The sequence below is a fragment of the Ictalurus furcatus genome, chromosome 16 (genome assembly GCF_023375685.1).
Source record: "Ictalurus furcatus strain D&B chromosome 16, Billie_1.0, whole genome shotgun sequence".
Lineage (NCBI taxonomy): Eukaryota > Metazoa > Chordata > Actinopteri > Siluriformes > Ictaluridae > Ictalurus > Ictalurus furcatus.
The window spans coordinates 757115-785011 of NC_071270.1; the positions used below are offsets into that span (position 1 = coordinate 757115).

Sequence of the window (27897 nt, forward strand, 5' to 3'; positions counted from 1 at the left end):
TCCATGCTATCAGAAAATAGATCAGACCCGAGACCGTTGTTTGTATGTGGGGACGTACTGTGTATCTGTAAATATATGTGAAGTTAGTCATTCTGAAATTGGTCGAGCTTTCAAATACAGCGTCACCTTGAATATCTACAGTGTTCAGATATCAGGCACCGGGTCTGAAAAAAGGTATATGAAAACCATGAAAGGATGAAACTTTAACGCACATAAGAGGTTGGGGTACTGCGCAAGAGAATCGGAAACACCCACAGTACGAGAGGTTAAATATTTGTGCATGACAGGAGTTGTGTGTTTGTGCGGGAGATTGGACATTCGTGTGACAGTTTAAAGGTTTGTGTGTCAGAGGAGAGGAACATTTGTGTACGGGAAAGGCCGAACCTCTTTTTTGTGCAAGAGAGGTTAAATGTTTTTGTGAGAGGTTCATCCTCATTTTTGTGTAAGAGAGACTGAACATTTGCATGCGAGAGGGGTTGGAGCTCTTTTTTTGGGTATGAACATTTGTGCATGAGAGATTGGACCTCTTTTTTTTTTTTTGCACGAGATATTAAATGTTTGTGCGTGAGAGGTTGAATATTTCTGCACAAGAGAAGCTGAAACCTTTTTCGTTCAAGGGAGCTGGAATATTTGTTCACGAGAGGTCGACCCTCTTTTTTGTGCGAGAGAAGTAGAACCTCTTTTTTGGCTTTGAAAGAGTTGGAACCTCTTTTTTTTGCACAAGAGAGGTCGAATATTTGTGTTCGAGAGGGGTAGAACCTCTTTTTTTTTTTTTGGTTGTGTTGAATTTCTTTTTTGGGCGTGACAGGCCAGGTTTGTTTATCTGATCCATAATACGTACTGCGCAGATCTGCTATAAATATGAAATTACAGAAGAGGAAAAACTCTCCACACAAACGTCTCTCATTCACTTCTTCTCTGTACAGGAAATGCAGCCTCTTGCACACAGTACTTGGAACCTCAAACAGAATATAAAGAACCAAACCCTTGACTAGAGCGGGATTAACCTTGCTGTATTGATTCACATTAGCAAGTGCATGACTGTGCATGGCAGGTTCGTTATATTTCATAAAACATGTGTAGCGCAAGTCATAAACTGCATCATAAATTTGATCACATGCTCTGTGATTAATGCACACAGGGAGTGACTTGGTCATGGATTGAGTCATGTTCCTTTTACCCAGCGCTCTGATATGAGTCACTGTGTGTGTGTGTGTGTGTGTGATTCATGACTATCACATTGGTCACACTGCTGGAACTTAAGTTTCCTTTTCAGCTCTCAAAATTGCCTTCAGTTTTGAATCATTACCCGCATGCTGCTGTTTCTTGGGCACGCTGTGAGGAGTTAATCTGCCACGGATAATGGGAAATCGGTCAGAAGGGATTGATTTCTCTTCGTTCAGCTTCTCGGTGATAGATGAAGTGACACTCCATAAGCTCCGTTATAGGAAAGCGAAATGAAAGAGAGTGGGAACGGAGGAAGGAAGAAGGCAGTAAAATACAGGTGAAGGAGTAAGGCGTAACGGGATCTGCCCCAGTTTGACACCGATCCTCATTCTACACCAGTTGCTGTAGTAATTGAGACATAGTTTATGCCATTTCATTTTGTATTTGTTTCCAGCAGAGGCTATCTCTCAAGCTTTTTTCCACAGTCAGATGAAAGCTTAATGAAAGGGACAAGCAAAGCGGAATCCCTGCAGCGGCAATAAATAACAGGGCACTTACAACAGGGGATCTGCAATCATCGACTGCTCCACCCAGCTTCACGATGCCTCACGGAGGGGAAATTCACACCGCCATCAGCCATACCGAAGCAAAGGATGTGATTTTTCCTGCATATGCTCTGAATAAGGCAAAAGGGTTAAAGGCGAATATAGAGTATATTACACTTTACACTGTTCGAAACTAATTTCACCGCTCGCTCTGCGTGCGTACGTCGATTTGACGTCACTGCGTAAACAGCGAAGGAACTGGTAGTTGAGAAGATTCAAAGTTGACGAGTTGAAACGTCATGTTGGGGGTCATGTTGTTGGCGTGGAATTTAATTATTAGTCCTCCCCTTTGCTGTTATAATAACATCCAGTCTTCTGAGAAGGCTTTCCACTAGATTTTGGAGCGTGACTGTGGGGATTCGTGTTCATTCAGCCACAAGAGGTTTAGTGAGGTCAGGCAAGTGATGTCGGGTGAGGAGGCCTAGGGTGCAGTTCATCCCAAAGCTGTTCGGTGGGGTTGCGGTCAGGACACTCGAGTTCTTCCACTCCAACCTTGGTAAACCATGCCTTCCTGGAGCTCGCTTTGTACACAGAGGCATTGTTCTGCTGGGAAAAGATTAAGCCCCTTAGTTCCAGTGAAAGAAAATTGTAATGCTGCAGCATACAAAGCCGTTGTATACAATTGTGTGCTTCCAATTTTATGGCAACAGTTTGGGGAAGAACCACAGACTTCCAGAAACCTTTGACCATGTAGTGTATGTACATGTACAGCAACATCTGGGAGGTTTTTCTGCCACACTGTGTCCGAATGGGCCTCTTTGAACCAACATGCTTTGCTGATCTGACGTTCATCGAGTGGGATTGGATAGAGATGTGCAACCCGCGGCTCTGAAAGCCACAGTGCTGGTCACAATGGAGTTCACTACATTCAGCATGGATTCTTCACATGCTCACATCTCCACAGTGGCATCGAGCAAACATGTTACTCGACTAGTCCATGCAACTACTAGTCACAGGCTGCATCTGCGTTCCTGGCAGCATTATTCAGGAGATTTAGAGAAGGAGATTTTAACAATGGCCAACATTCGCATGTCTGTTAATCAGTAATCGGAAGGCAAACGTCTGCAACCTGCTAGTTAGGAAATATTTTTGAAGGAATGTTAACAATTCTAGGAGATATTTTTAGACTAGAAAAGAAGGCGTTAATAATTTACAGCATGGGACAAGTTTGAACAATGTTATGCTCACCTTTGCTCACTGGTGATGTTATTGTTTAACATAGTTTTATTTATTTAAAAAAAACAACAACAACAGCATTCGAGCAAATGAGATGCTGCAAGCACTCGTTTTATTTCATAAGTCAGGAATAAAACACAACGGGGCATGTTGTTATATATAAGAAAATAACGAACTGACAGGGTGGTGAGATGTTCTCAGAGACTAAGCGTATTCGGAAATGTTTTATTCCACTTATACGACGAGCAGTTTGATTTTGCTATAGAAACAATACACGTTAAATCAAACACAATGAGACAAACATGCGATTTGCCTGCTGTTTTATAAAAGTTAACCTGCACCTTTTGACCAATCAGATTCCAGAATTTAACAATGCTGCGTGATAACGAAAATTCGCCATGGCATTAATGTTAACTTGGTCTATAAGGCGTCAACTCACACAGTATAACTATTCTTTTGCTATTCAGGCATGTTTGAACTACGTGCTTGTAATATACGTGCATGGAATGATGTCCGTGAGCCATGTTTAAAAATGAATGACATAATGAGTACCTACTTAGTAATTTGCTCAGTAGCTACTCACTAGTAATGAGAGAATTTCTCTATGCAGGGGTCAGGCGCCTTCCGAAGCGGAGATGAATTATTTAAGCATGGCTAAAACCCTGGAGATGTATGGGGTGGACCTTCATCCTGTGTTTGTAAGTAGGAATATTAATATTAATACACTTGATGTGGTTACTGTAATTTATATGGATGTTTGAAATAACCTCACTGGTTTCATTTCAGGGGGAAAAGCAGTCCGAGTATTTCCTGGGGCTGACACCAGTTGGAGTTGTAGTTTATAAAAATAAAAGCCAAGTTGGGAAGTATTTCTGGTAGGTGAACCTACTACAGTAGTAAAGACTATATCCGGTAGACCTTCCACATGTGAGATTTGTTTCGTTAATATATTTTTCAAAGCACTGTCTAAGATAGCAACACATGTTAAAGATATTTAGATATTTCGACGTTTGTGGTTCGTTAGCCAGGAAGTCTCTTTGTTCCTTGAGCGTTTTGTGAGATAGAAACCAACCGATGGCGTTTTTACTCTCAAACTGGAGTCATTTTCAGGTCTCTGTGGAGGAAATGTTGTTTTTTTCTTTCTTTTCTGCACAGGAAGTCAAAGTTTGATTGTGAAATGAAAGCATTTATACGTGTTTGTTGGATGTTTCAGGCCAAGGATTACAAAAGTATTTTTCAAAGAAACACAGTTCGAGCTGCGCGTTCTGGGGAAAGATGTAAGTCTCATTATTTTATTATTTTTTTAAACGGACCAGCTAATGAGACCCGTTTTGTGTGTTAAACTGTCTGTGCTTGTACATTACCATGGAAACTACAGGATTCCCGATAGAATGATTCTCCAAAATATACAGACGAAAATCTACGTTATTAGACTAGACATGTAAAGTGTTTGTTTTCCCAATATTACTTCTTCTCGAACTTCTCATCTGTATGTTTTAATGCCATGCTAATGAAAATTCTCTAGTTCCCATGGTAACACCTGAACATAGGTAAATTTATCAGCTTGCTCATATATCATAAACCATAAAAATCTGCTTTGTCATCCTCCCATAATTCATGATGCTTTGCTTATTTTACTTGCTCCTTCTGTGCAAATACAAACATTTCTATTTGCCACTCAGGAAGAAAAGTACCTCGGGAAGAAAAACAAAGAAATTGGGATGTGTTAGTCTACTAGGCAGAGATACTTAGGCAGGGTTCTAATGCAGGACCGAGAAAACGATTATTGACCCGGGACCACAGCTATCCCCCAGGCCTCAAATGAGATTTGACAAAATTCCTGTACACTTATTCTCCTCCAGGCCAATTTACTCTTCCAATGAAAGAGGTGCTTCCCTAAGGAAATCATCCAATCTAGTGAAAATATGCTAATAAGGATTCACCAGGTCTTTTCAATTACTTTTATTGAGCAAAGAACCACAACCATGCACGATCGGCTCTAGAATTATTGGCACCCATGGAGAGGATGAGTTTGTTTTTTTGTTTTTTTTTTAAAATATGTCACTGTGGTTTAAACTCAAAGTGAAAATATGAGAGAGTTCAACTTTACTAAAATTACGTCACAATTATTGGCACTTAGTACTTGATGCATGAGGTCCAGATGTACCAGACAAGAGAGACTCTTGTGGAGCTCATCCCACAGATCAGGGAATTGGGATGGCCATGTCCAAAACCTCATTCTGTTGTCCTTGAACCATTTTCGTGTGTGGATTTTTGATGTCTATTTTTGATGATCAATCCACAACCCAGTTGTAACTTCTTGGCAGAGGCAACCGGGTACTCCACTGAATCCATGATGCCATGTAGCCTAGCAAGGTTTCCAGGGTCTTCGAAGGAAAATGCATAACCAAACCCACCTTGAATGTTTGCTGCCCAAATGTAGTATTTTTGTCTCATCTGACCATAGAGTTCCAATCAAAGTTCTACTAGCGTCTAGCATTTGTGGTTAGATGCTCTCCAAATAGTTTGTTGGCGTTTTAATTGTAGATTAGGAGACTCGGTGACCCCCAAAATGCCGCAAAACTCCAACTGTGATCCGTAGAGAATATCTTCGTGTCAACTTCCAGCTGCAGATGTTTTAAACTTCTTAATTATTGCCCTAGCAGTGTATGCGGGCATTTTAAGACACGTGGCATGTTTTTTGTAGCCAGTGTCTGATTTTTGGCTTGTTTTTGCCTGATTTCATTCATGTATTGTCTAACTTTCTGAATGTTGAATTTGGCTCATATTCAATGAAACAGGAAGTCATGGATGGCCGCTTAAGAGTTCCTAAACACTCAGGTGAACTTTAAAAAGTAATATATAAACGGAAACGTGTCAATTACATTTGGTTCATTTGAATTTCATTTTTTTTTTTTTTTTTTTTCTATTAGAATACGATTGTTTCAATTAAAGGGTCGATTTCTCTTCTTTTCAGTGCCAAAATAAGCTAATCAGCAACAAAGGCATTTTTTATACTTAGGGAGCCAATACTTCTGGATTGCAATATTTTCTGGCGGACATTTATTTATTTATTTATTTATTTATTTTGCAGTGCAATGAGACATCATTCTTCTTCGAAGCTCCCAGCAAGGCGTCATGTAAAAACCTTTGGAAGTGTTGTGTGGAACACCACACCTTCTTCAGGTACGAAAGCAGTTTGCACTTTGACCTCTTTAAGCACAAATCAGGGGCCGCGACAAGTTTTATTTGATGGTTTCAACCACGAAAGCTTTGAAATAACAGCAATAAAAGAAGACCTCGCCCTCCGTGTGGGTTTCACCGGCTCACTTTTAGTGAACCGCTCTAGTCTCGGGTCGGGCGCGGGGCAGCCTCGGATTCCAGGTGTTACATCGCCGAGATGAATGGAACCACCTCTGGGGAAACAGCCCTCCTTTTCTGAAGGGCATTAATAATTCATTTCACATCATTTTCACTGAGGGGAATTCAAGAAATAGAAAGGCCTGTTTTAGTAATATCCAAACTGACTTGAATGCACTCTCCTTTGAATGATTTTCATATCAGAGGTGTTATACATGTGGTGTATATCTATCTATGGAATAATTTCTCACTATTGAACCATCGTTGAAATACGTTTCTCATTCTCAAGTTTTAGTAAATGGTTTTGTCTTTAGTTATTAGAATGGGAAAGTAAAGAGTTCAGTGATAAAGGCTCTGGGCCGCTGATCAGAAGCTGATGAGTTAAAGCCTCAGTATCGCCCTTGAGCAACGCTCTTAACTTTCTCTGCTCCAGCACCGTATTATGACTAACCCTGTGCTCTGATCCCGGTGTCCTAACAAACCAGGGTATGCTAAGAATTTCACTGACCCCAGAAAGGTGCTATGTAAATTGACCATTCTTACTGTTATTATTACTTATTTATTGTTACTAATTCTTGCACGCAGTCTTCATTCCCCAAGTAACTCAAATTACAGGTATGTAAAAAACCCACAAAAAAGATGCAATCCTTAATAAATCAGCTTGTCTTTTTGCACGTTTCTATGAGCTTTTAGACACGCAAGCCTTTAGTAAATCTTAGTAGCCTTTTTAAAAAGCTTTTTTTTTTTGAGGTCTCTTTAATCAAAACATTGTACAAGAATGTAAGACCCACTGAGCAGTCCATACAGGATTTCGCAGAGGTGTTTTTTGTGTGAATGTTGCGGCCAAAAATGCTTGATTTCGCTGCACCTTTTTTCTAAATTTGCTATGCAACTTGCTGAGTATTTTGTGCTTTTTTTTGCGGAAAACTACTTGAATTAGCGAAATTGCAATTGCACGAAACTGTCTTTCACAGTGATGTTTGTTGGTAAATAAGACCTTTCAGTTGTACTTGTGTTCGACGCACGTGACTCGAACAGGGCTCTGGTTGGATGCGTGTTGTGATGACGTCACATGACACGTCTCAGCCCGAATAATTTAGTAAAATGGCAATTTCCTCCGAATATTCAGGCGTTTCCTTGATTTTGTGTTAATTTGTGCGATCTCAAAATCCTGCACTATGTGGATGAAAGGCACTACATTCCCATAATGCACCTAGAGCTCCTAGGTGTGGTCCTCTTGATGTGTTCATTCATATTATAACCATTATATACCCAATTAGCTGGTAAGGAACCGTCCCTATTTTATTGCTTCTTCTTTGTAGTACAGTATTTGTATTTGTACCGTCACATCCGTTAGAGTTTCTAGACTGATGTTACTTGTTAATTGCTTTTAATGGAAAAAAAGGCTTTTCTCAAACACTAGCTAAACCAAACAAATGAAAGCATATGCATTTTCACCCTAGAATTTTATGAGCTGTGACTGGACTAATTATGTGGCATTTTGAAAATGTTGTTCTTTAAAAGCACAAAGAGAGGTCCTTGCCCATCATGCATTCACAGCGAGCACTTCCAGCACTTTCACTTTTCTCTGTTTGCCTTTTATCACACTTGTGTCAAGTCAGAGATCGTAAAAAGCCTAACACGAGCTGCAGTAATCTTCAAATATATTAAGTCTACTTTCTCTGTCAAGTCTAATTCTTTAGAGAAATCGCTTCTATTCTGCTGGGGTTTTTTTTTTTTTTAATAAGTCCCTGTCTTTGAAAAGTGTGCGATAGATCCCAGTTCTTTTAATAAGTCTCTGTCTTTGAGAAATCTACTCTCAATCCGGTTTCTTTTTCTTAAGTCCGTTTCTTTGAGTGAAAGCTGGCTGTTAGGGAATATTCACTACAATCCCAATCCCCAAAATGGCTGCTGCTGTTTGCGTAATCAGAAGTTGCTCTCCAGATCAGCCTTAAATGACATAGAACACATCAATCCAGTGGGGTTTTTTTTTTTTGGGAGGGGGGGTGGGCATTCTGGTAATCCATGTGTGAGAGCGTATCAGGGATCAGGGTTAGGAAATAGAACTAGAGAAATAGAGAGAGAGAGAGAGAGAGAGGGAGAGAGAGGGAGAGAGAGATTGGGACAGTTTAGATATAATCTTCTTTTTTTTTTTTTTAGAAAGGATTTCACTTTTTTTTTTTCAGTCCAATGTTGAAACAATCATCTGTTAAAACATTTATTACTGATTAGTAGTCCCAAATATCTGTGATTGCTATGGCAACAAAACCACGGATACACATCAAGACCATTTTATACAAATTTAAACACTTTCTTAACTCAGCGTACATGCGTAAAACTTTCAAGTAAAAATCAAGAGATATCAAACATTTGTAAAGGTTTCTTATTATGTAAGGAAACCATGAAACATGAAAAAAAAAAAGATATCAGGAATAAAGGAATAGTTACCGTAAATATGCTAATATAACTAACAATTAGTGAAGGCTAAAACTCATTAATTAGTTCAGTCTCATTTCCATAAATATAATTTGTATCTAACTGATTAATAACTGATGGAATGCTTTCAACAAATATGCTAATTTAACTACAAAATAATAAACTACTTCACTAATCACTACAATCTCATTAACATTCCATTTCATTATTGAACGAACAAATAGTTCCACCCTGTCTGGTAATATAGCTAAGAATGAATAAAGGCTAATTACCACAGTCTCATTACTGTAATGCTAATTAGGTTAAATATGTTAATTAAATAATAATTCCACCAGTGTGATAACATTGAATCAACGAAGGCCAGCATGTGCTAATTACAAAAATGATGATTCTTTTATATTCATTATTAATTACAGTAATAATTCCACCATTTTGTTAATATAGAAAAGCAAATGGATGCCACTAATCACCATTTAACACAATTGTATTACTTAAATGTTTTTTTTAATCTTTTCAATTAGTTTTCATTGATTGTTCAAATTGTTAGCATTTCCATTAAGCCAGCTCCATAAGTACAGTTATGAAAGGTGTATAAAAACGCCATTATTATTGATAAACACAGAATAGGTTTATAGACGAGTTTAAGCTGTTCTCATTATGTGGACTTTTCTGTAGTTGTTAAGCCATGCCTTTTTTTCCCCCGCAGAGGTGCACTTCAAAGCCATGAATGTTAATGCAAGCCAAAAGCTCTCTTTAGTGTTTTCCACCTTTGATTTACCTCGTAAAAAAAAAAAAAAAAAGAGACAGAACCTGGCTTTTCTGACAGAAGTTTACAGAGAGACGGTAAAGAATTAAAATGTGCGCGTTCTCATTTTCAAAGACACACATTTGGACAATAGGTTGTACAGTGGATATAAAAAAAAGTCTACACACCCCTGTTAAAATGGCAGGTTTATGTGATGCAAAAATAAATATCAAGTGACAAACACCCAGAAATGTTTTTGTTTGGTTGTTTGTTTTGGGTTTTTTTTTTTTTTTTTGGGGGGGGGGGGCTTGTCTGTGTTGGGGGGTGTGACTGATTAACCCCAAAAAAACTCCAGCTGTTCATATAGGATTTTCCTGACATCTTCTTGGTAACACCCTACTGGAAAAGCATGGGCCGCAAAAAGCTTACAGAGCAGGTACGGGATTTCACTGCTGAAAAAAAGCAATCAGGAGAGGGTTCCAAAGCATTGGATAGGCCATGGAACACTGTAAAGACAATAATCAACAAGTGGGAAAATAACCAGGTTATTGTATATTTTTTGTTTAAATTTTTTCCCCCAACATGATTCTTATTGTTTTTCTCTTTGACAAATATGTTAAAATTTCACGATAAAGGTAGAAAAGGTTCTTGTCACGTTATTAACGTAATGGACGTTGGGACGGATGCAAGTGCAGATAAGAGCTTTTCATAAAGAGAGGCAGGCAGGCAAATCCAAATCATGAGACAATAGCATGGTCAAGAAACAGACAATGGGTCAGGCCATCTATAAACAGGCATAAACGAGGCAAGGCAAGAATCGAGAACGAGAAACAAGAAACAAGTTCAAAGAACATGAAACAAAAGGAGGAACAGGGTACAAACACTTGGTACAGTGATGACACTGAATACTTCGCAAAGTCATTGTGTTCAAACAGACAGTTTGTGAGTGCTGTGAATTGGATTCAGGTGTGCGTGGTCAGAATGAATGAGTGTTCTGGGTATTGCAGTCCATGGCGGCCATGTTTGTAGGCCGCAGTGCAGGATGGGAAATGTAGTCACTGGTTTGCTGTGATATGACAGTTCTGACATGATTGATCTTGGTTTATTTTATTATTTTTTTTTACATCACAAAAACCTGCCATTTTAACAGGGGTGTGTAGACTTTTTATATTCACTGTGGGTTCGATCACCTGATGTTTGAAGGCATTTTGTTGCGTATGTGTTAAACGACTGTTGACTCTGCTGTGGAGGAATTAGTTTGATGAATCACGCCGTTATCTCTGAAATTATTCCTCATGCTGCCGTATTGATTCTCACTCACGTGTTTTAACAGCTACAAATACAGCACTGAGTTCAAAGTACGTTAGGAAGATTGCTTTTATGTTGCTTACAAACTTAAATAAACAATCCAGCTTACGTTTGCTTAATGCTTCAGTTTAAGCATTTAAGAAAATTGTGTGCAAACTTGTGTTAATGGATTAACATTTTTAATCTGAATGGGAAAAATTTCTCTCTGCTCTTGAATATATCTTAAATATATTTTATAGAATGCCGGAAAATGAGGTCAACACACTGTCAAGCAAGCTGTCCAAATTCAGCTCTCTGGGCTCCAAACATCGTTACAGGTTAGTAACTTGGGTTGTTTTCATCCAGACACTGCGTCTGAACTGCAACAGTGAGAGAGGACGAAGGGAGAAGGTCTATTTCACATATAGTTTAGTGAGATTATAGTTATTCGGGGTGTATTAATAATGCATTTTTTCTAGTTTTATAATGAACATGTATGGCATTCAGGAGAAGCATAAATGGTACAGGCAGTTATATCAGTTATACCAGGGGTTCTTAAATTTGTAGCTCTCAGGTACCCCTTTGACTTGGAAATAAATCTCCCAGTATAGATGAATTTATTGTTCAAATATTAACCTCATTATTTAAATGTGTACAATGAGATTTTGGCTATTTATTAGCGCTATATAGGTTTTATTCCTGGACTTTCCACTGACTGAATGTCATGTAACGGCGGCAAAGGCGGATGCAAGTGCAGATGTGAATTTAATGAAACCAAACAAAAGTACAAACACATTAGACTGAACACAGAGAGAGAAATAACAGGAACGAAGGAACTAGACAACACAAGACAAACGCAAGACAACGCAAGTGTGCAGTGCAAAACGTGACTTAACCCCAACTGTGAATCGGACAGGTGAAGAAAGTCATGTGACGTGATCAGGTGAGGTGCAGTGGCTGATGGGAAAAGTAGTCCGGTGCCTATTCCGGCATATCCCTGACAGAACGCATTTTTATTAAAATTGTCCTTTGATTCAAGTTGACATTATTAATAGACCTAATTGTTTTGATTTATCGGGGATCGGATTAAACCCGTTCAATTCAACTTGGTGCAATTTTTTTTGGCTTTGTGATATTTGATGGCAAAATAATTTTTATCACATAATATATCTATAATAATAATAACAAAATATAGAAAACCAAAACAGTACACGGTAAACCCTTCCTGAGTGAATCACATCTCTGTGAACTTTGTACGTTTTTGTTTTTTACTTTACGGATATCCCCAGCGGACAGGTTGAAACATGTACAGCAATTACAGTAAACAGGCTGAAACACAGTCTAGCATTATAGTAAAGGCTAACACATGACCTAGCATGAACCTGGCTAAAACATGTACTAGCATTACAGTAAACAGATTAACACGTGAACTAGCATGCTATTAAACAGACTGACACGTGAACTAGCATGCTATTAAACAGACTGACATGTGAACTAGCATTCTGTTAAACAGACTGACACGTGAACTAGCATTCTGTTAAACAGACTGACACGTGAACTAGCATTCTATTAAACCGACTGACACGTGAACTAGCATGCTATTAAACAGACTGACACGTGAACTAGCATGCTATTAAACAGACTGACACGTGAACTAGCATTCTGTTAAACAGACTGACACGTGAACTAACATTCTGTTAAACAGACTGACACGTGAACTAGCATTCTATTAAACAGACTGACACGTGAACTAGCATTCTGTTAAACAGACTGACACGTGAACTAGCATTCTGTTAAACAGACTGACACGTGAACTAGCATTCTATTAAACAGACTGACACGTGAACTAGCATTCTGTTAAACAGACTGACACGTGAACTAGCATTCTCTTAAACAGACTGACACGTGAACTAGCATTCTATTAAACAGACTGACACGTGAACTAGCATTCTATTAAACAGACTGACACGTGAACTAGCATTCTCTTAAACAGACTGACACGTGAACTAGCATTCTATTAAACAGACTGACACGTGAACTAGCATTCTATTAAACAGACTGACACGTGAACTAGCATTCTATTAAACCGACTGACACGTGAACTAGCATGCTATTAAACAGACTGACACGTGAACTAGCATGCTATTAAACAGACTGACACGTGAACTAGCATTCTATTAAACAGACTGACACGTGAACTAGCATTCTTGTAAACAAGTTAACCTGGAAGTCGTATTAATCATAAATAAACAAAATTACCTATGCTTAATTAAGTAGTGAGGCTAATTTAATTGAAGGCACCAAGATGTAAAATTGGTGTTAAAAAGTGTTATTATGGTTTTTTAAAATTCTGTTTTCATATGCATGGACAAAAAATTATTTTGTTGCGATACAAAAATCACATTAAGTGATCGTATTCAGTGTTATTTTTCATAGTGGGAAGACCGCCATGCAGATGGGAAAAGATCAGTGTGTCAGTTTGCCCAGGCCGAATCTGGAGGTGGTGCGCACACGCAGTAAGACTTACCCAAAGAGGAGCACTCAGCCTACAAGTGAGCATCCATCCATCCATCTAACATCATCAACATGCTGTCTAATACATACAACACAAAAAAGTCACAGGTTTACATCAATGCACTTGTTCTAACGCTTTATTGTTTCCATAGCAACAGCTCATTCACAGGGACTCATTCACGCCGGACGCTTCACGTAACCTCAGATTAACAATAAAAGGATTGAAAACGTCTTGCTATTTAACAAGAAAATACGGTGAAGGTTCTCCAGTGTCAGAGTTTTGGGTTTTCTGCCATGGGAAAGTCTTTAGGACAGGGTAGTTTGCGCTTTGCAGTTGGTAAGCTGGCGAGGGTACGACTCTTTATAGCTACTATAACGTAAGCGATAATAAGAACTAACGCGATTCGCAGATACTAAATGCAACTGTAAAGCGACAAAAATGACGACATATTGTTCGTTAATAAATAGAAAATCGTAACCATTATAAAGTCGCTGTGGTGTAAGCGGAATAAAACTCTTCCGTAAAACAATGCCCTGTCGTTGATGATTTCTCTACAGTGGCACACCTTGAAGCGATTTATTCCTTACATAACACCATTCCCAGCTGTCAGTATGGCCTTGTACTGTACATGATCACACCACAGCCTTAGGATAATGGTACTTTATGTAATTATTAACACTACGCTCATCAGAATGAACAGTTATATTGTAATGTGCTGCACAGGCGTGCACTAATCCTGTTATTCTGGATGTGCAAGTCATTCCACTCGCGGCCGTGTTAATTACATCGATTGTGAGATTAGGTTCACTTCAGTAACTCGCAGGTGTTTTGACGCAAGAAAGTTCTAACCATAACAGCTTACATTTAGTCGTCTGTCAAAGAGCTCTTGGTTCTCCGAGGTTCCCTATCACCCAAACATGCAGTCGCTCTGGCTCTCTTTCGCAAATACTGGCTGTATGTGCACCGTGCATGTCATAGCACATGGTAAATTATAGTGATTGTAAGATTACAGGCTGTTGAAATCAGTATGAATGTCCTCCACTATAACCATTTCCACCAACAAAACATAATCAGCTGAAAGTATTCCTTTTTCTTTTTCTTCACTCGCATGTAAGAAGAAGGCTTTTACAGGCAAAGAAGGAGTCTTGATTAGATTTATGTGAATGCAGTCCAAAAAAAACCCCCAAAGGATTCGATTGCTTCTGAGACTGCAGGAAAATGAACAGATGCATATCAGATGTGAGAAAGAAATCTAACTTGACTGTTTTTTGGACACATTCTGAAACAGACTTTAAAATATTTATAAATAGTTAATATTTAAATATTTAATAAAAATACATATTTAGTTTAGCCCTTTCAAATCCCAGATTATTAATCAGTTATATTCTTAGTTATGAGGATTTAGTGGACACCTGACCCTCACACTCATATGTGCTTGTTGAATACCCCATTCCATATTTACTCCCCTTTTGCTGTTATAAAAGCCTCCACACTTCTGGGAAGGCTTTCCACTGGATTTTTGGAGCACGGCTGTGGGGATTTGTGCACATTCAGCTACAAGACAAATAGTTTGGGTATTGATATCAGATGAGGAGGTCTGGGGTGCAGTCACCATTCCAGTTCATCCTAAAGGTGTTCAGTGGGGTTGAGGTCAGGGCTCTGTGCAGGACACTCGAGTTCTTCTACTCCACCCTTGGCAAACCATGTCTTGATGGAGCTCACTTTGTGCACAGGGGCATTGTCATGCTGGAACAGGTTTGGGACTTAGTTCCAGTGAAGGAAAATCTTAACGCTACAGCGTACAAAGTAGAGGTTGACTGATAGTGGATTGTACCGATAGCGAAAACTAAGTCGGGTGGACCATGCCAACTGTACCATGAAAATATACTGTACTTTTTAAAATGAAATAAATGCATAAACATGAATGTAGATTAATTATTAATAAATATTAAAGTTAAAAAAAGAGATATGCATCCAACCTGAACCAAAAACTAACACTCCAAATACAAATAAAAATAAAGACATCTAAAATGTATATATTTTTAAAAACCCACTTCAAAAAACACAACAAAATTTGTCAGTGATTTAATTTCGCCTCTAGAGGCTGCTCTCGGACTGTATGATAAAAGTGGACCCTTCTCAGAAGTTCCGCAACGGGCGCAACCGGGAAGAACTATCGGTGTGGGCTTTTGCAGATAATCAATAGTTCCTGCAATCGGATATCTGTGCCGATTAATCGACAACACCGATCAATTGCTTGACCTCTAGTACAAAGAAATTGTAGACAGTTGGGTGCTTCCGATCTTGTGGCAACAGTTTGAGGAAGGCTCACGTATGGCTGTGATGGTCAGGTGTCCACATACTGTTGGCCATATAGTGTATCTAATGAACCGCTTGTTTTTATCTCCATTAACAGGCTCAGTTAGCTATGAGCATTAATTGGCAGGATTATAGCCCAGTATTAAGTAAACATCCAGCTGATGCAAAAAAATATGAATGAATGCAGGTCTTGGAGGGAAAGCAAACCATTAGTTGTTCAGGTATTTATCTCTAGGCATATTATTCATGCCTATGAATTATTCAGTAACCCGCAGTACAAATGATATGTATGGTATAAAATTACAAGAGTGAGGAATGAGAATCTGGAACCACAATAATTTCTCAGAGTTGAAGGAGTTAGAAATCGACTATGTCTAGCCCCCTCCTGTGATATTGGTCCTGCCTTCCCTCCAGTCTAGTCATCATTGTTGAGAACATTGGGAAGCCTAAATGTCACAGACTGAGGATGCTTTCAGTAGTCCATTTGAAGCAAACCCTGGTGTGTTTTCCACCTCAGTGCACTTTCTTTGGGAAGATAAACACTGCAATCAGACCGGTATGGACCAAAACAACCGACAGAGCAACTGTGCACGGAGTGAACCCTCGTGTGGTTGAGAAAGTGATTCGACTTTGAAACCCAACTTCAGGATGTTGTGTGTTTTGCAGCATTTAAAAAAAAATTTTGCTGCTAAATTGAGCCGTGAGGCGCCAAAGGATAGAGCTGTAGCCATGAGTTTTGGATATTCGGTTTAAAAAAAGACAAAATAAACACTAGATATGATACACTGAACATTTTAAAGTAGTCATTTATATAATTATCTAGCTATTATTTATTAACTGTTATCTAATGATCTAATAATTGCGTGTTTGCTGTGCATTATTTATTTTGGTGTTGAAGATTCGTCAGCGCTACCTTCTTCTCAGCCAATGGTTGGGTTTTTTTTTTTTTTGCCAAAGTATGAAGCCAAACCAAAAGTATAAATTTTGCTCAGATTCTGCCTAAAAGTAATGAAAACTCGCTAAGATAACTCCTACTGCTCTTCTAAATCATGCACACATTACACCGAGTTAGTCAGCAGTTTCAGCCTGAGATAATTAGATCTCTTACTTTACTTGGGGACTTTATTCGCTGACGGATCCCCACAGACACTGAAACCTACGCTTAAACCTGACAGTGATGTATTGTACTATGGAAGTGTAACATTAATCTAAAAGTGAAATACTGCACAGACTCCTCCACTGTGTCTTCTAGGCTTGAACAATGGGAGTCGATCAGTCACAAAGGCAGGAAATTCCCTGGGTGAAGGCCAGGCTAAAGCCAGCACACTCCCACCCGCCAAGAGGTACTGACCTCATACACACTTGTTAGATAAAGACTGTGTAGCAAAGCAGATTGCAGACCTTTTGATTCAACATAACAGAGTGAGATTAAAGACTTGTTTTATGTTGTCCAAGCCCCAAAGTGTCCAAGACAGAGAGCGTTTCAGAGGATCAGCCAAGCAAGCACCTGGCCCCCTGGGACGAGAACGCACCACAGAGGTACAGTTATGATAGAGGTCGTGTTTAAGAGTGGCTAACGGTTTGGATAATCCTGCCTGAATGCACGCAGACATGCACAAATACAATAGTCACGACTTATAGCAAGATAAGGATCAAGTACTGGATTAAGTTGATTTCCCTTCCAACCCCTTTGAAAACAAATCTCAAATCACTCCAAAGGTATTAGTCAACAACTGTGTCTCCCATTACATCAGAACATGGGGCTAAGCTTTCTGAAGAAAATGCCAACAGCTTTGGATTTACCATTTTCCCTTTTATTCCACGCCACAGTTTCAGTGTGAAAGTCCGTCATTCTTTGTTTTTCCTCAGCGGGCTGTACAACCAGGCCAGCGAGCGAAACAAATCTCCCAAATTCCCAAACACACGTAGACGTTCACCCTCAGGAGGGAGCGAGAACGAGGTCATGAACTCCTCCAGGCACAGGTACAGCATGTATGTGTGTGTGTGTGTGTGTGTGTGACATATTCACATGTGTATACCTGCTTAAAAAACAAAACACTTCTACTGGGAACTGTTATTATTCAATTAATAATTTCCCATCAGTATCTAATCATTTTAATGACTAATAGAGGGAGAGAAAAAAAAAAAGAAAACATTACGCCCAGGTATTCAGGAAGTGCTTTCATTTTAAGGCGTGGCCTGACACGGCAAAGGTGGAGTACTTTTAAAATCTCGTACTATGATGTTTCAGTCCTGTGGTAATTTCCCTACCACTAGTACACCCATATGTTTGCTAATAACTCGGGGCAGATGTGTTTCAAGCAGCACAGGATTGAGAAACTCTATTCATGGGCGTTCTCAGATAAAGTCATGCACATTTCTGATGAGTCTCTTGCTCTGAGTAAGCTCATTATCAAGCTGTTTATGAGCAGATTCAAGCATGTCAGAGCAGGAAATGCAATAAAATGCCCATGGTCTCGGTGACCGAAGCGGGGTTTTTTGCGCTGTGTGATTACAGCAGGCTTGTAAGATCGCTAGAGGTCACGCTGTACACGATGAGCCCAGTAAAATAAATGTACAGTTTAAGTGATATTAATACGTTTGTTCTAATATGTTATTGTTTCTGTGGTAACAGATCATACACGGGGACGGCGTTTGTTAGGAGACGTTTATGGAACGTTTATGGAAGGAGTCTCGGTTGTCAGTTATTGGTGCGTCGCAAAGTTTCCCAGAATGGGAATGTTTTCAGGAAAGGAGTTTACACTTTCTCTGTAAAATGACAAGCTGCAGAGAGAGAGAGAGAGTGAGAGAGAGAGAGAGAGAGAGAGAGAGAGAGAGAAAGAGAGAGAGAGTGAGAGAGAGAAAGCGAGAAAAAGAGAGAGTGAGAGATAGAGAGAGTGAGTGAGAGAGAGCGAGAGAGTGAGAGATAGAGGGAGAGAGTGAGAGAAATAGAGAGAGTGAGAGATGGAGAGAGAGTGAGTGAGAGAGAGAGAGTGAGAGATAGAGAGAGAGTGAGTGAGAGAGAGTGAGAGATAGAGGGAGAGAGTGAGAGAAATAGAGAGAGTGAGAGATAGAGAGAGAGTGAGTGAGAGAGAGAGAGTGAGAGATAGAGAGAGAGAGTGAGGGAGAGAGTGAGAGATAGAGAGAGAGAGAGTGAGTGAGAGAGAGTGAGAGATAGAGGGAGAGAGTGAGAGAAATAGAGTGAGATAGAGAGAGAGTGAGAGAGCGAGGGAGTGAGTGAGAGATAGAGAGAGAGAGAGTGAGTGAGAGAGAGTGAGAGAGTGAGAGATAGAGGGAGAGAGTGAGAGAAATAGAGAGAGTGAGAGATAGAGAGAGAGAGTGAGAGAGCGAGGGAGTGAGTGAGAGATAGAGAGAGAGATAGAGAGAGTGAGAGAGAGAGCGAGAGAGAGAGCGAGAGATAGAGAGAGTGAGAGAGAGAGCGAGAGATCGAGAGAAGGCGAGGCCAGTGGGGGAATAACTGATTATCGGAGCTATAACAGAAATAAGGAAGTGATAACAGGAACTAACTTGTCTCTCAGACGTTCCACAAGACAGTAAATCTAACCATAAACCGCTAAAATGCACGCCATGTTGCTCATTAGTAAATGAAACATTGTAATCGAGGGCAAATCGCTGTGGTGTAAGTGGAATAACACACTCCAGAGCGTGCGATTATATGAAAATAATACACTCTGGGACGGTAACACACCACCCAGCGTGCATTATTTTCATATAACCTCACGGTCTATCGTAGGGCTGGGTGATATATCGATACAATATCGTTATCGTGATAAATGATTACGCGATACACTTTTCTGAGATATCGTTGGTATGGTGATGTGTTTTTTTGTTTTTGTTTTTTTTTTACGTATTTTTACGTTTTTAATAATTACAAATTAAACTGTACTGAATGGATGGCGTTGATTTGTCATAATAAAAAACAAACAAACTCAATTTCCTTTGTCTTTGTAGACATTAAAGAAACATATCGTCAAACTCAGTTTAACATTTTTTTTGTTTATCGTAGAAATGTCCTCGAGTATCATGACATGATATTTTTGTCCTGTCGCTCAGTCCTTGAGATTGTGTGTGTGTTATTCCTTAATTATCGCATTCTGAGGTTGAATAAACAGAAACCTACATCGAAGTGTTTTGTCGATGTTTTGTCATCGCTACTACTGTGTTTGCAGTCCTGAGAGTTTGGCGTCATCCTGTGCCACCCTTCTATTGGGTGATGAGCTCTGCAGCTAAGACTCATAAATCTGCTCACATTGGCAATAAATCAGCCGATGATAAAGATTCCTCCTTATGCGTTCCAAGACCTCTGATCTCCACTCATGACTTCGATTTAACTGCAGGGCTGATTCTGACTCTGCTCCTTGCAAATTGCAATACATAAAGTAAGGAATTTCACTGTGCTGTACTTGTGACATTTAAGTCTGTCTTTCTTTTGTGGAAATGTACTAAATACGGTTGTTGGACTCCCTCTAGTGAGAAATCATTGTAACAGCGCTTTCATTACTGCGAGACAGTTCACTTATTAACGTTAATAAGAATTGTGCTGAAAAAAAAAAATGCAAACAAGACGAAAAACACACTGACGTGCTTTATTCATATTTATAAGTGCTGCTGTTTGAATAATATAGATAATAATAGAAATATTTCTACAAAACATGATTAGAGATTTGTATCCAGCGCACTTCATGCCGCATGATTGCCTTTGACTCCTAAGCTGTAAAAGGTGTAAAGAGATTCAGATCATGAATATCCTAGAGCTTTAGACTCGGAGCAGAGAGACGTCTAGATCCTTCCTTAGGCTAGGTGCTGATGAAAGAAAGCCTCCGAATAAATAAGTAGTGTTAAGCATCAAAGCGAATAGGGAGTTTGTAGAGACATGGATGGGGAAAGCCAAATGATCAGATCGTGTGCTCTTACAGGAAAGTGAGCAGTGAGGATCCATCCAGCAAACAGCACCGGAGAAGGTGGGCAGTTCGGGTTATTTATGGAAGTCACTGCAAAGTTTGGAATGATGTGTGATTTTTTTTTTTTTTTCATCTTGGCAAAAAAGCATGTTTTATATTGACAAAAAGTGGTAGGCTGTAAGATATATTTAGTGCAAATCACCCAAAATCACGTATAAAACATAACAGGACACAACAACATATACAGTTATATACTATTATTATTACCATTATTATTATTATTATTATTATTATTATTATTATTGAGGTCACTGAGTGATACATTTTAACATCAATAATCTGATTATTTTCTTATAATTTCTTATATAATCTTATTATTTCTCTCGAGATATATATCTTGCCTTCTCGTCCACTTTTAACCCGTCTTGTTTTTCCCCTCAGGTCACGTTCCCGTGGCAACACAAGCAGCGGCAGTGAGTCAGAGAATTCCAACAGAGAGCATCGTAAGAAGAGGAACCGGTGCGCGATCGTTCCTTTCCCCACGCACTAAAACCAAATCAGTCTTGGTGGTCTTCATATAGAAACTTTAAATCTTTAGCTGTGCTTACACAGAGCGTGCCTAATAACTCTGAAACTGCTCATAGAGAAGATATATTATCTAATTTAACAAATACAGGATGTTTTCGTCGACACGTTATCTAATTGAACATCTAATAAGTGCAGATTGTGGGCCGTGATAGTTGTTTGTACGCGTGTGCTGTAGGTCTCGGCAGGAGAACGAGATGGTCGATTCTGGACCGCAGTGGGAGGCTGTGCTTCGCAGGCAAAAGGAGAAAAACCCGAATGACCCCAACCACCGCCGCTCGCGCCAGCGATCTCGATCGTCAGTATTTCCAATCGCGCTTCTCCTTTCTGAGGCAGAGGTTTCTTAAATGTTAAACCCCCCCCACCACCACCACTCAAAACTCGTTCTCATAAGATTTCCTTTAAAATCCTATCTTTCTTTCTTTTTTTTCCACCAAAAAATGGCAAAATTATTAACACACAAAAGAGACAAATACAAATCTGTTGAAACCTGTGGGCTGAATTAAAGCGGGGGCATTCCAAACTCTGAGAATATAAAGAAGCGTAAGAGATCCTCGAAAATCCTGCTGTTATTCTCTTCAGCTGAAGGTACAAGTGTGGGGGTGCTCGTCATCTTAAATCCAGGGTTTTGCATAAGAAATTTGCACTACTTAAGAAATAAGAGATACTTTATGTCTGAAAAACGATGCACAGCAGCTCATTCGTGTATTGTATATTTACTCATTTTCTTAAAGGGTGTCAGTAATAGATTATACGTTTTTGGGGGTTTTTTTGGTAGGAGAAGTCCAGATGTTCAAGCTAAAGAGCAGCTGTGGAAGCATATACAGTAAGTAATGATTGACAGAGTGGCTCTGTTAAAGCCTGTGTGAACTTATTTACTTGCTCCTGGCAGACAAATTCTGTGGTTTGATGATTCACTCTGTCATGGTTGAAATGATGTGTGTGTTTGTGTGTGTGCGCAGGAAGGAGTTGGTGGATCCATCCGGTCTGACAGAGGACCAGCTGAAGGAGATTCCATATAAGAAAGTAGAGTGAGTGAATCAGTCTCTCCTGTCGTGATCGAGATCCAGAAGCATGCTACTGAAAATATGTTAGTAATTCTGAGCAACTTCCGACAACGTCCGATTACAGAGGTCCGAGTGTGTCCGAGTACAGAGGTCCTTGGAATTAGAAATAGAGTCGAATATAGCTTTAAGGTTAACACCAACTGTATCCACAAGTACTGTATGTGGCAGTCATTTTATTCAGGGTGACCCAAGGAAGTCTCTGTCCTATGTAATGCTTGAATAAGGATCTATTTAAATGCTTTTTGTTGTTGTTGTTGTTGTTATCGTATATAAAAAAAGGCTCTTAACGTAAGCATCAGAAATCCAAAGAAATGACAGGGACATTGTGATGAATGGAAAAGAATCTTCTTAATAAAAGGCGCACAGACACAGCAGACAAAATACCATGACTGCAGGGAAGCTCGTTGTATTCATCACCACACATTTAATAATTAATTATTAAGTACAGTAAGATTTCATGAAACAGCATCAACCATAGCTGTCCAAAGAAGAATTGGGGAAAATATTGCAAGCTTCGTCCCGTTCAGGGGAAAAAACGGCAATGAAGATTGGGCTCTCGTTGGAGAGCTGAGCCAGATGATCACTCACTAAAAAAAAACGAGCTGAAATTCATATTCATACGACAGGTTAATTGTGAGCAATATTTAAGTGCAAATCTGGCTTATGGGGTGATTTTGCATGAGGAAAAAAAGAATTTCATTCTGTCTCCCCGTACTGACTGTCGATACGACGGAATATCTCCTTTCAGAACGCAAGGTGACCCGATACGTATCCGGCACTCTCACTCTCCCCGGAGCTACCGTCAGTACCGGCGCTCACACTGCTCCGATGGAGAGAGGTCTGTCCTCTCAGAGGTCAAGTGAGTCCAGGAATAATTCTGCTCAATTCAAAGATCACGTTTCCCTCCATAGGTCATTCCCAGGCGACAGCTTGAACGCCAAACCCATCCGCACAAAGTTATTCCTGGACGACTCAGCTGTATGTTGTTTTATTTTGACCACCGACTCTGTTTCTTTTTAGCTCTCGGACTGATCTGGTGCCTCCACTTCCTGTTACGCGCACCGTAGACATGACAGGGTCCAGTACTGCCACCTCACAGGTCAGTTTCCGTTCTCTGGAACAGTGCTTCATCCAGGGAACACACTATCCTGCACAAGCTCAGAGTCTGTGAATATGAGGCTTCTGTCAAAGATTCTCCTGTCAATCAGGGGGATTACTGCGAGTTCGTGTATGAGGAAGTGGGCAGATAGCTCTTTCCTCTAAGCTGTCCAGTGACACAGCATGAGCAGCAGTTTATTTAAAAAATGCAGTCGTCTGGCTTCATGTGACTCAGAGGCAGCATGTATAAGCCTCCAAACTCCCCAACTGCTAGCTGCTGCATAATAGAGGAGAGTTAGCTAGTGGGTGGGAATTGGCAAATGACTAAATTGGGAGAAATGGGTGTAAAATAAAATGTAAAAAAAAAAAAAAAAAAAAACCTAATCGTTGAGATGAAGTGATATATTGAGTTGTGTTAAAATAAAGAGATTATGTGAATCAATGAGACATCCATTAAAATTCATAGAACACGAGGCTTAACTTATCAAGGGCTTGGAAACCAGCACTCAAGCTTCTCTTAAACTGGGTGAAGTCCCAAATGCACAGCTCTTTCCATAGAGAATCTAACGTTCTGAGAACACTGACAGCATTTGTTTTTGGTCTATAATTTGAAAAAGTAAAAAAAAAAAAAAAAAAAAAAAAAGTAAAAAATTTCCACCCACATATCAACTGCTCTTACTTTTCATGAAGGCTAGACAGTTTTTGTTTGCACGAGCGTGCTCAGAGGAGATGTTTTTACAGTCTTGTTCAGAAATGTCTGTGTTTTTCTTTCGGCAGAAGAATGGATCCAAAGACAACCTGTCGGAGAGCTCTGGACAGGAGACAAAAGGCAGCATCAAGGCGGCGAAAACCTCACACAGCTCTCGGATGAAAAACGAAACGTGACCGCGTTCGCGATTTGAAACACCGTGAAAGGTTAGGAGAGGTAACGGACAATCTACTGAGACCTGGAAGTATTCAACACGACTAGATGGAAATTTCAGACAGACACGGAACTCCTGTCTAAAACTATCCATGCCGAAAGCTTGTCTGATAAATAAGTTAGTGTTAATTTATAAAAAAAGAAAAGAAAGGCATTTTGTACTTTTATTAACTGAACAAACACGGACATGATCACCGTAAGTGTTTTAAACACCACTCATTCTATTCTGACAATCAAGTGAAGGATAATGACTCATTTATATAGCGAACACTGCACAGGCATTAAGGTGTTACACCGAACACTGACTCTGACATTTTATACAGTATTAAATATTCTTGAACTCGTTATCGTACATGTGGATATTATCATGCAAAGAAATTGTACTCGTGTCCTCCGACGGTAGACTAAACTCTGTAGGAAACTGTTGCTGCTGTAGCTCTTTGTATTGTCTTTCTCTGCTGTTAGGAAATACACTGTACGTGGTTAACTGTAGCTGAGCTGGAGACTCAATAAAATAAATTCAACAGAGATGTAATAGTCGCTATTTTCATAATATTAAAACCGCCTGCTTAATACTGCGTAGGTCCGCCTCGTGCCACCAAAACACCTCCGTCGAGGCTTCAAGACCTCTGAAGGTGTGCAGCAGATCCTTTAAGTCCTGTAAATTGTGAGGTGGGGCCTCCGTGGATCGGACTCATCCTCCTCAATGCAAAAACAACCCCAACACATTTAATCTCCTGAGCGATTCATTACCACCAACATTACGACAGAAGTAACTGTAATAGATACGTTGTTATGTGTATTCTTAATAAGTCTGTGTTTTGTGCTGCCTTTTCAGTCAAATATGAAATACTCTGTGTTTTTTTTTACTCTGTGTTGAAATTTCAGAATTATTCCGTTCTGCTGATGGATCAACGTTTAACAGCATAACATTTTCAGATCAGATATTCAGTGCTGTTTACAATTCGCTGCCACTAGGGGGAGTCACTCAACATGTCCTAATGACTCAGTAATTCCGCTCTTCTCAGAAGAAGCATCTGGCTGTCATTCTATATAATGGGAAACTAGTTTCATTTGATCTTGTTCTGTGTTTTTTTTCATTCATTCAATCATCAGTAAACACCTAATCGTGGTCAGGGTCGTGGTGGATACGGAGCCTATTGCAGGAACACTGGGCACAAGTCCAGAGAATTTACCCCGGATGGGATGCCAGTCCGTCGCAGGCATCATGCACGCACGCACGCACGCACACCCTCTTTAGTAAAGCTGTAATTGCGTATATAACGTAGTATTTAAGCAATAGTGCATGAGCAAGGGTGCGGTTATACTGAATATCGTCGGGGTTTTTTACAGCCAAATCACAGCTGTGCCGATATTCAGTATAACCGCAAGATTGCGGTGCGATATTGCTTTTATACAACCCTAACCCTCCTGATATTTCTTTGTAAATACCCTAAAGCTAACCATTTTAACTTACATTACAAGTTATATACATCACAAGCGGGATCACAAGCGTCTTTGTGTAAGATCTGAACCCCGTGCTCTTCTCTGCTAGACCGTAAACTCAGACGTTTTGGATGAAAGCCAAATACCAAAGATTTCCCCGAGCCTTAATGTGCAGTTCAAGCATTTGCAAAGACCTTATGCAGATCATCAACATTTATAAGCTAATGAAATGTTACTGATCGTATTAAACTACCGGTACGCGCGGCCTGAAAGGTAGTAATATCGTGGTTACGTATAATTGGCCGAGTCGTGTGGTTTTAAGCCTGGAGGCTGAAGTATTCTACCTCACACCACTGTCCAATGAACACCGAGTAAACTTCATTTCTATAAACCACATACGTTATGATCAGTCCTTTTTCTCCTGTTTCTGTGAGGCATCTGGGTTTGGTGTTTACTTTCACTGAGCAGTGTCCTCATCTCAACTTCATCTAGTACAAACTTAGTATGCTTACGTTTAGTCTGCAGTAGGAGCATGTTTGGTCTGGCAAAAGCAAACCTTCACGATTATTTTTAATTGAGGTGAACACAAAGGTGTGTCATGTTCGACCACAGTTAGTAATGCTCTTCCTTGTGTTTGGGAATTCCACATACGTCCACGTCCGCTCCTACTTCTGCAGCGAAGCAACAGCTGAAACAGAGTTCTGTGCGTCGTGGCAGAGCACTAACAAATGTATGCCAAATGCACTCGTTCACCTCAACCGACTGAGAAAAAGTGAAAGGGAGGGGCGAGAGGCGAGATTCTGACTTTGCTTTGTGATTGGAACGGACGTTTTTTTCCCCACATGGGGAGCTTGTAATGTTGAACAACCGATGAAATGCTCTGGCTCTACGATTAAACCTAGGAGTTTTTCAAGGCACTGTTGAAAGGTTTGTATTTAATTCTGCGCAGAATTTCTTGGGCATGGACCTATTGTTGTTTTTTAAAGGAAGTCATAAACCTTGAAACCCTGCCTAACAGTTTGCAGATGGCCTCATCACAATGGTGTTTAACCCTGTTTTTCAGAGCCGCGTTTCTTTCGGTTCATTCATTCGGGAATGAAAACAGTTTTAAGCGGGATCTGGCAACCTGAAAGCACCCTGTGGGTCTTTGAGGACAAGCGCTTTCTGCACAGGGCCTGGCATAAACAGGATTTCACCCTTTCCTGTGTGGAGACCTATTATCAAATTAGCAGACTGAATACCCATCATTCATGTTGTCTTAATGACTTTTCCAGCCATTAAAGCTCAGCTATAACATCCTGGTGTTCTTCTTAAAAGTGGTGGTCCTGCTCCTGGTTCTGGAAATTCCTGGTTCTTGGAGTTTCTTTAGCCCGTTTCAACTCATTATACTAATGATAAAAACCAACCATGAATTAAATCAGGCATCTTGGAGCAAATAAAACACCCAAGATGAAAATGAACGCAGTTCCTAACACACATGACCCAAACTATATTATGAGGACTGGATCGGGATTATGGCTGTTCCTCAACACGTTCTACTGCAAAATTTTGTTCTAGCCATAGAGCTGTAACAGACTTGACCCGTTTAATCGATCATCACTCTAAATCTCTCGGTGTCATGCTTTCAGTCGTCCAGGCCGTTTGAAATGTCTAGTAATAGTACGTCAAAAATGAGGAATTGTGTCATGAGTGTACTCGAACATGAGAACCATCTTTTGACCAAATCCGGGTTGCGTCTTTCAACCAGACCGCACCTTCGGCTGAACGGTACGGAGAACGATTGTGGCACTGTAATAGCGATTAGAACTCTGAGAACTTGTACCGGAATTCTAGGCGGCTTCTGCTTTTCATCAGACAGCCATGCCTCAAAGAACTCCGAGATAAACTGATGTACGTCTGCCTGATGTCGTGTGTCTTTGTCTGGTAGTAGCTGTGGCATGTCTAGGAGATAAGCACCTGGTGATGTAGAAGTGCGATATAGAAGTCTTTGGCACAGGAGTGAAGAGATCCAGGGAGAGAACTTCTTGAAGAAGTTAATAACAACCAGGTTAGCCTTGTAAAGCTAAAGATGGGAACTTCTAGGAAATTAATTAGAAAGAAGGTGGAGCTTCAGGACTGTTTTTCCCCCCACAAACTTACGTTTAATCTTTAAAACAAAACAAACAAAAACTTACTAAAGAACCTTCAGTTCCTTGGTGTCCTTTAATCAGGGTACTGCTATTTTATTTAACCTTGGCCCTGGCAGTA

General features: G+C 39.9%; 1 protein-coding gene across 5 annotated transcripts in view; it reads left to right on the plus strand.

The window, feature by feature from the left end:
* epb41l4a (erythrocyte membrane protein band 4.1 like 4A) overlaps window positions 1–25672 on the plus strand; it is a 50263-nt gene extending 24591 nt beyond the window's left edge. For 2 of the 5 annotated variants that reach the window (XM_053644685.1, XM_053644686.1), the window contains 18 exons: window positions 3559–3646; window positions 3735–3823; window positions 4162–4225; window positions 6043–6134; window positions 6894–6923; window positions 11037–11114; window positions 13213–13328; window positions 16863–16953; window positions 17066–17149; window positions 17480–17593; window positions 20548–20592; window positions 20974–21051; window positions 21296–21415; window positions 21896–21943; window positions 22080–22148; window positions 22933–23043; window positions 23205–23283; window positions 24060–25672. In XM_053644685.1, the coding sequence (XP_053500660.1) occupies window positions 3559–3646; window positions 3735–3823; window positions 4162–4225; window positions 6043–6134; window positions 6894–6923; window positions 11037–11114; window positions 13213–13328; window positions 16863–16953; window positions 17066–17149; window positions 17480–17593; window positions 20548–20592; window positions 20974–21051; window positions 21296–21415; window positions 21896–21943; window positions 22080–22148; window positions 22933–23043; window positions 23205–23283; window positions 24060–24167 (1504 nt within the window). In that variant the 3' untranslated portion in view covers window positions 24168–25672. The remainder of the gene's footprint in view (window positions 1–3558; window positions 3647–3734; window positions 3824–4161; window positions 4226–6042; window positions 6135–6893; window positions 6924–11036; window positions 11115–13212; window positions 13329–16862; window positions 16954–17065; window positions 17150–17479; window positions 17594–20547; window positions 20593–20973; window positions 21052–21295; window positions 21416–21895; window positions 21944–22079; window positions 22149–22932; window positions 23044–23204; window positions 23284–24059) is intronic. The other 3 variants (XM_053644687.1, XM_053644689.1, XM_053644688.1) reach the window with 3 other exon arrangements.
* The last annotated feature ends 2225 nt before the right edge of the window (window positions 25673–27897 follow it).